The sequence below is a fragment of the Pundamilia nyererei genome, unplaced genomic scaffold (genome assembly GCF_000239375.1).
Source record: "Pundamilia nyererei isolate P.nyererei 1_Seehausen unplaced genomic scaffold, PunNye1.0 scaffold00161, whole genome shotgun sequence".
Taxonomy (NCBI): Eukaryota; Metazoa; Chordata; class Actinopteri; order Cichliformes; family Cichlidae; genus Pundamilia; species Pundamilia nyererei.
The window spans coordinates 293,280-301,375 of record NW_005187562.1 but is presented as its reverse complement, the minus strand read 5'-3'; the positions used below and the strand labels follow the sequence as shown (position 1 = coordinate 301,375).

General features: G+C 41.8%; 1 protein-coding gene across 1 annotated transcript; it reads left to right on the top strand.

Moving 5' to 3' along the window:
* Positions 1 to 403: 403 nt before the first annotated feature.
* aldh8a1 (aldehyde dehydrogenase 8 family, member A1) lies at positions 404 to 4,934 on the top strand. Its single transcript, XM_005745632.1, has 7 exons — positions 404 to 550; positions 1,388 to 1,535; positions 1,729 to 1,884; positions 1,975 to 2,124; positions 2,797 to 3,053; positions 3,769 to 3,930; positions 4,022 to 4,934. The coding sequence occupies exons 1-7, from the start codon at positions 404 to 406 to the stop codon at positions 4,472 to 4,474; spliced, it is 1,473 nt and encodes a 490-aa protein (XP_005745689.1). The 3' UTR covers positions 4,475 to 4,934.
* The last annotated feature ends 3,162 nt before the right edge of the window (positions 4,935 to 8,096 follow it).

The window sequence follows — 8,096 nt, the reverse complement described above, 5'->3', positions numbered from 1 at the left end:
TCACCCAGTTTTATGATATATGAAGCAGCCTGTGAGAATAAACAAACTTTTCAGACCTCTGCAGTTTTTCTAAACACACCTAAAGTCACTCAGATGCTTGAATATTGTCTATGAACACTGGAAAGCCACATTTATCTTAACTATCTGAACTTTGTGTTGAGCAGACATTTTGCCATGATATTAATTAAGGTTCTCTTTAAGATACTGTGTGTAGAAAAAGTGTTTATTCTTTCAGGCTCAAAGATCTGTGTGAATAAGGTCTGATAAAGAGTTAGGCAATAGGATCATCAGAGAGTAAGCCCCTCCTTTGGAGGTCCAGTGTTTGTCAGGTTAGCAGTACGTGCAGTCATCGTTTCCTCTGGGAAGTGAACTGGTGTTACTTTGGCGCCTGTAATTAACAAGCATGTCGAAAACGTCAGAAGAGCGCTCACTTTTGGTTCTGGAGAACTACATCGGAGGAAAGTTCGTCTCTTGTCGGAGTTACATCGACTCCTACGACCCGTCAACTGGCGAGGTCTACTGCAAAGTGCCGGACAGTGGCAAGGAGGAGGTGGGGGATCAAGTTAAAACCATCTGCAAAACCAAGAGGTTGAGATTTGAATGAATCCTTGCATATGTTTAGACATGTTTGTATAAGTCCTGCTGTGTGTTTGCATTAGGCTGGACTGACAGCTTTCTGCAGAGCTGTCTTATTTAAATACAATTTCTTTTTTCTGTACTAAGCTGCAATATCACAACATTTGCACAAGAATATTTTTTGCATCGAGTTGGATTGCTTGTTATTACAAATCCTGTTGTCAGATTTAAAGGCCTTTGACTCAGCAATATTAGTACATTTTAGTGTATGTGTTTTGATGCATGCTTAATCATCCAGGTAGGAAAGTCCCAGAAAGTCTATTGTGTTCATCTAGACATTGCATTATCACTGGGAGAAATTTTTGTCACTCATCCGAGGGACTTCTTCCGTGTCAGGGACTTAAGAGATGAACAGAACAAACTTTCTGAATGAGGTTTGAGGTTTCAGGTTAGTGCGTTGCATAAAATGTGGTTTCAGAAAAAGCCACCTTTGAGCTTTGCAGAGCAAGCAATCAAGTAATCATTAAACACATCAGTTAACTTCAGCTGTTCATGTTTGACCTTCTTCAAAAATGTAGTGTTTTGTTGAAATGCATCCGTGTACATATTATTGTAGTTAACAATATTCTTAAGTCCTCTGAACTCCTTAGAAATTAATATAAAGGATCAGCTTTTTAAGATTTTAAGAGTGTATCAATAAAATGTCACTTAAACAATCCTGCGTATTCTCTCAAAGTGGAATCAAGCTCTATTCTTGGACGTGATCGTGCTTAATTGTGCAGTTTGCTTATATGTCATCTCATGCCTGCAGGTGGATGCAGCAGTGGCAGCAGCTAAAGAAGCATTCCCCGAATGGTCCGCATGCAGCCCAGAGCAGCGAGCGAAGATCCTCCACAAACTGGCTGACCTGATTGAGGCCAACCTTGAGGAGTTTGCACAAGCTGAGTCCAAAGACCAAGGTTGCTTAGACTGTCTTATATGTTGCCACCTTAGAAATCAGGTCACTAATGCAGGAATAGAAACGAGTGGCTCAGAAATCCCTTTTTATTAATCAAATACTGATTCATGAATGTCTAATCTTGTACTCTGTCTCAAAAATGTGTAGGCAACTGCTTCATTTGCCCTTTGATGCTCACTTCAGAATCTTTGTAGGTAAAACGATAACAGCTGCACGGACTGTGGATATTCCCCGGGCAGCGTACAACTTCCGCTTCTTTTCGACATCCATGCTTCACCACACCACCGACTGCAGCCCAATGGACCACATGGGCTGCCTGAACTACACTGTCCGCTGCCCCGTGGGAGTGGGTGAGCACTTAGGCTGCTTGCAGTGAAACCTTCAGATGACCCATTTGTCCTGTGTATGTGCTCTTAAATGGCCTTTGGTGTGTTTTTTAGCTGGTTTGATCAGTCCCTGGAATCTGCCCCTGTACCTTCTGACCTGGAAGATTGCACCTGCAATCGCTGCAGGCAACACAGTGGTGGCCAAACCCAGCGAGATGACCTCTGTGACCGCCTGGATGCTGTGCAAGTTGATGCAGCAAGCAGGTAGGACTACAGGACCCACAGTGCAATGTCATGCAGATGGAGTTAAAGCAAAGCAAAAAACATAACTCATTAAGGTATTTTTTTAAATCTGCAAATAATGAACAGATATGAGTACAGTGGTCCCTCGTTACTTGCGGGAGTTACGTTCCAAAAATAACCCGCAGTAGGTGAAATCCGCGAAGGAGCCAACTTAATTTTTTTACAATTATTATAGATGCTTTGAGGCTGTAAAACCCCTCACTACACACTTTATACACTTTTCTCAGACAGGCACGAACATTTTCACACTTTGCTCTCGTTTAAACACTCAAAGTTCAGACCTTCGTAGAAAAATATAACCAGTATTATAGAATGAAACCGCGCAAAACGTTTCGTCGACATTTTTGTGTTTGTTGGGGAGAAAACTTACAAACATACTATGCATACATGCTAGCGAACGAAGATTTATGTAAATTTGACAAGCTGAACGCATTCTGTACTGCGCAGGACACACGGCACGAGATTGATTGAAATTGTCTTCAGCCAATCAGGACGCAGAACATAATGCGCTGTTTAAAAAAAAGGAAAAATACACAAAAAACAGCGAGGCTGCGAAAGGTGAACCGCGTTACAGCGAGGGACCACTGTAGTGCGAAATTAATTAGTGGTCTGCAATCGTCTTCATCTCTTTAGGTGTTCCTCCCGGTGTCGTCAACGTCGTATTTGGCAGTGGTCCAAGAGCCGGTGACGCGCTTGTTAGTCACCCTGAGGTCCCTTTAATCTCCTTCACTGGGTCCACAGCCACTGCCCAGCGCATTACCGAGCGGAGCGCCCCCTACTGTAAGAAGCTCTCACTGGAGCTGGGAGGCAAAAACCCAGCTATTATTTTTGCTGACGCAGACTTAGACCAGTGCATCGAGACCACCGTCCGATCCAGCTTTCTCAATCAGGTGAAGACAAAATGTGACTGAGGATATTTTTTTCTTTAGGACTGTTTAGCTTTATTAATTTTATTTATGGGTACCATCACTTTTAGTTTTGGCTTTTATATATTATAAACTCAATTGACAGGACAGCTGCCCGAGAGTCTTTTGAGCTTCTGTGTCCACAGATTGTTATTTTAACTGGAAATTTGTTGGGGAATGTGCAGCAGTGAAGCACATTTTTACAGAACGAAAAGTTCAAGAAATCATTTCTTTATTACAAGGTTATTAATCTCATGCTCTCCAGATCATAGCTGGAAATGTTTGTTGTCAGTTTAGAAGTGTTAAAGTTAATCTTTTTTTTGTACTGAAATGTGACGGTGGGTGTTTTAAATATACGTTAGACTGCAGAATCCGTCACAACCTAACTTGATGAGTTTGATTTGATATGTATAAATTGCCGGTGTGCAAAAAAACTGTAAAACAAAGCCCAGAAGGTCCATTTTTAATACATACTTAACAGGATTTTTTTTTTTCAAATTTTCTTTCATTGAACTTCTTAATGCAAATGAAATGACGGTGATTATCTGTAACAGGAGCTTCTGTATGTGTTGAGGGTGTAATAACATAGTTTGTCCACAAGGGGGCAATCACAGCCCAACTTTTTGTCTTAAGGTGGGTTGTCAAAAAACAACTTTCTGAAGTCCTCCATTTTTATCTTCTCAATTTCTTCTCCTCTTAGGGTGAAGTCTGCCTGTGTACCAGCAGGATTTATGTAGAGAGGAGTATTTACTCGGCGTTCCTGGAAAGGTTTGTGGCTGCGGCTAAGAAGTGGAAGACTGGTGTCCCCTCTGACCCCAGCAGCAAAAATGGAGCGCTCATCAGTAAAGAACACCTGGAGAAGGTGCTTACATGTAATGCAGAATGTGACTGAACACTTGTTGTTTCGATTTCTGATGTGCTATAGTTTGAAATGTCTCCTTTCAAATCCAAAGGTTCGTAGCTATATAGCCCTGGCCAAATCAGAAGGTGGCATAATTCACTGCGGTGAGGGGCTCGACAAGCTGGACCTCCCGCAGCGCAACAAGTCTGGATACTTCATGCCGACAACGGTCATCACAGGCATATCTGATAGCTCCCGTGTCATGCAGGAGGAGATCTTTGGTCCCGTCACCTGCATCAGCCCCTTTGATACTGAGGATGAAGCTGTTGCCAGGGGCAATGGTGTACGTTACGGTCTGTCAGCCACAGTGTGGTCCAAGGATGTGGGGAAGGTTCACAGGGTGGCCCAGCAGTTACAAGCAGGTCTGGTGTGGACCAACTGCTGGCTGGTGAGAGATCTGAACCTCCCATTTGGAGGAATGAAGAACTCTGGTGTGGGAAGGGAGGGAGGAAAAGATTCCTATCACTTTTTCACAGAGGTGAAGAGTATCACTATCAAGCACTGAGAGAGGAAAGTTTGTTTATTTGTAGAATACAAAAGTCAAAAATGTCTGGAGCGACAAATATAAGAAAACAATCAAATCCAATATAAATTTGCCACCATTTGCCAATAAAGTTGCTGAAATTGCAGTTTATGTTCACTATTTATGGATGAATTGTCAACAAGCCTAAATTTGCAAATGAAAACAACAAAAACTGCTCTTGAGCTTCAGAAATAATCTGTATCTGTGTGCGCTATAGCCAACCAAAACTTAACAGTACAATTTGTAAATATAGGAACCGCCATTTCCCCAAAGACAGTTTTTCATGCTTCCTGCATGATGACATAAAGATATTTAAAAAGAAGGGGAAAAATGCTGTCATCTTGTTATTCACATTTAGATATCCATGCGCTTCAGGCTGAAAAACCCAGTGACTGAATACGTGTAGCTGAATCTCGTCAGAACAGTGTGTTATGATGGCAGGTTGTGGAGTTCAGTTTGTTTTTAATCTTTACTTTCAATGATGTCATTGTCTTAATAAAATCTGTAACACGGTCTGTAAAAAATGCTGCATTTCTGGTCTGATCGAACTGTTAGAAACAGTTTTACTAACAAACTTGTTGTCTCTTGTACATTTGTGACATCATTTGTCTTTATTTTTCTAAACCGTTCAAACCGCAAGGTCTGCAAACATACTCATAAGTAACTGTTTGACACAGACGTGTTTTTATCTCTCAGCTGCTGACGTAGGAGAGGTGAGTAAATGACGAATAGACTCTCCTGTGTGGTTATTGGACAACGTGTTTGAAGATAGAACTGGGCTGGTGGAGACGATTGCTTTCTGGTGCTCTACCTGTAGTGTGTGTGTGTGTGTTTTTACATTTTTTAAAGGATTATGAGACAAAGATGAATACTGATACTCTTTTACAGTGAAGAGAATGTGAAATATTATACTACACTAAATATTTAACTGGCTGCTGCATGTCACATGGCAAATGTATTTCAGTTTATCTACTGTGCACCACGAAACTGCTGGGTCCAAAGTTGGAGGCACTGACGTCAGTTGAATATGGGCGAGGCTACTGCAAGCATCTCACTAATGATTGTCAGATAAACCCCAAACGTTCTGTTTTGCATGGTTTGCTTTTATGGAAATGATCCCGGTTGCTTCTGCTGGCACAGGTGGTTCTCCAAAGCTACAAATACCTCTGGAAAGGTATCAAAATATACAATATACTGCCAGAAGTATTCAGTCACCCATGCAAATCATTAAATTCAGGTGTTCCAAACACTTTTGTGGCTGCTTTCAGGAGAGTACAAATCACAGAGTGGGGTCAGTGGTGCACAGAGGTCTAAACTTTCTGCAGAGTCAATTGCTGCAGAGCTCTAAACTTACTGTGGCCTTAAGATTAGCTCAAGAACAGTGTGTAGAACACGTCATGTAATGGGTTTCCATAAAGGTCCATAAAGACATGGATGAGTCCTGACCGCAACCTCTGCCATTAATTAGAGGACATGAAAGTCTTCCCAGAAGAGTTGAAGCTGCAAAAGGTGGGCCAACATTATATTAAACCCTATGGAATGAGATGTCACCCAAGTTCATGTATGTGTGAAAGCAGCAAAGCGAATACTTTTGGCAATATAGTTTATCGTGTTCACTCATGTCATTGTGCTTACATCTATTAATTCACTATATAGACCCAACTGTAGTACAACTGAGGGTGATCAAATCAGCAAAAGAGAGATGATCAGCACTGGTTAAATTTTAAAGTTCCACAGCAGTACATCCAAAATGTAAAACATCCTGAAATAAGAGTCTGAAAGTAAGTAGAGGCAAGGCAGAATAGATGTGTGTGTGAATGGGAGTGAGGTAGGTGGAAAGGAGAGGCTGCAAAGAGTAGAGGCAATGATGGTGAATAAGTTTAAATACCTGGTGTTCAACCATTCAAAGGGAAGTTTTGGACACAAAGTTAGAGAGACAGTGTTGGTTTTGACATCTTCAGAGGAGGGATAGTATTGGGCAAAGCATGTTGACTATGGAGCTGCCAGGTAGGAGCAAAAGAGGAGAGACAGAACCACCAAAGCTCCATCTATGACATCTAATCCATGCTTTCTCTTTGATATATAAAATAATACTAATAGAAACTTAGAAAGGTAAATTCTGGGTACCAGAAACTTTACATAGCAGGTAACTAAACATGAGTGATGTGACCTTCACTACAATTAGGATTATATAATAATATCTTTCCATGCTAATCATCTGATCAGTGGTGCAGCGTATATGCAGATAATTACGTGTGATGTTGCATTTCCTTTCAATTCAGGAGTGGTGCCAGTATAGGAAAAGTGGGCACGCTGGAGGAGGGGAGGCGGGGGGCCCTATCCTTTTAGCAAGTGTGTACAATCACGTCCCCTGGAGAGCTCTATGTGACACTTAGCACAGAGCCAGGGTGTGGGTCCCACCCTCTGTGTTTTGGCTAGGGACCGGGTATTGTGCTGTGTCACGCTGTATGCCTGCACACACACACTCTGATGCCTTCCTAGAACATAGTGTCAAAGTGGATGCCTTCCAAAAGTAAGGCTAAGATGTCAGAGGCTACTTGCTTTCCACTGGCACACACTCCCACCAAACGGGCGTGATGTGTGAAACAGAATGGGAACGCAGTAAGTCAGCATTTATTTCATTTTGCTCCGTTTCCGCCCTTTTTGCTGGATTTATCTTTCATCTTGCCTTTTGTGAAGGTTTCATTGAGAAGGAAAGGCCCCGCTGTAGAAGGACTCGCCCCGCCGTACGTGACTTTGAGAACGCTGCCAATGCCCATTTGAAAAAAAAAAAAAAAAAAACCAAAACAAAGGAAATGTTAATGTCTGTGTTGATTGATTGATACTTAAACATTATAATTATATTACATGAGAAAAAATAGCAAAAAGGGGCTTGGTTCATGAGTAAATCATTGTTTAAGATGTTATCGATACATTTTTACTTTTATAGGGAGCCTTTAACTTTCACTTTAGTTACTGGGCACTTGAAGGAACGACGGTGGCGTCCTTCCATTTTATATCCACAAGTTTTCTGCAATATTTAGCAGAATATATAAACAATCTGTTTTCATGCTGGCTGCAGGGATGTGAGAGGCCTCCTGCAGAGGGGCTTCGCACTCATATGTATGTGCTGAGAACAGTAACAGCCAGCAGCAGTTCTCTCACCTATTCTGGCTCAAACCCAGCACAATAAATCTGTGAAAACTTCTCTTAGCTTCTCTCTTAGTAATTAAAACACAGACACACACACAAAAGTAATTCAAGTTCCCATTTGAAGAGCAGAATGTGAATGTGTGTGCATGACAAAAATCAGAGACCTATAGCAAGAGAGACTGACCTGGGATTATTGCATGTCCCAGATTTTGCAGATTAAAAGCTTTTGGTTTTCCTTTTTTCTTTGATTGCCATGTTTCACACCCTGTCGATAAAAGCCTTCTGTCACGTTTGGGTTTTGGGAATTTTCCATCGCCTGGTCGGCTTGGGTTTTGTGGTAGATAAAGCCCCGAGATGAAGCCGAGTCCTGAGAAAATGCTGCAGTTCAAGCAGGTTAAGCAAACTCAGCCAGCAAACCTCATGTGTATGTGGAGACAGTGGGAGGGAGGGT

Coding starts and splice junctions, on each gene's coding strand:
- aldh8a1 (XM_005745632.1), top strand. CDS start 404: ATGTCGAAAACGTCAGAAGAGCGCTCACTTTTGGTTCTGGAGAACTAC. Junction 551..1,387: donor CGGACAGTGGCAAGGAGGAG/GTGGGGGATCAA, acceptor TCATGCCTGCAG/GTGGATGCAGCAGTGGCAGC. Junction 3,931..4,021: donor GTAAAGAACACCTGGAGAAG/GTGCTTACATGT, acceptor TCAAATCCAAAG/GTTCGTAGCTATATAGCCCT.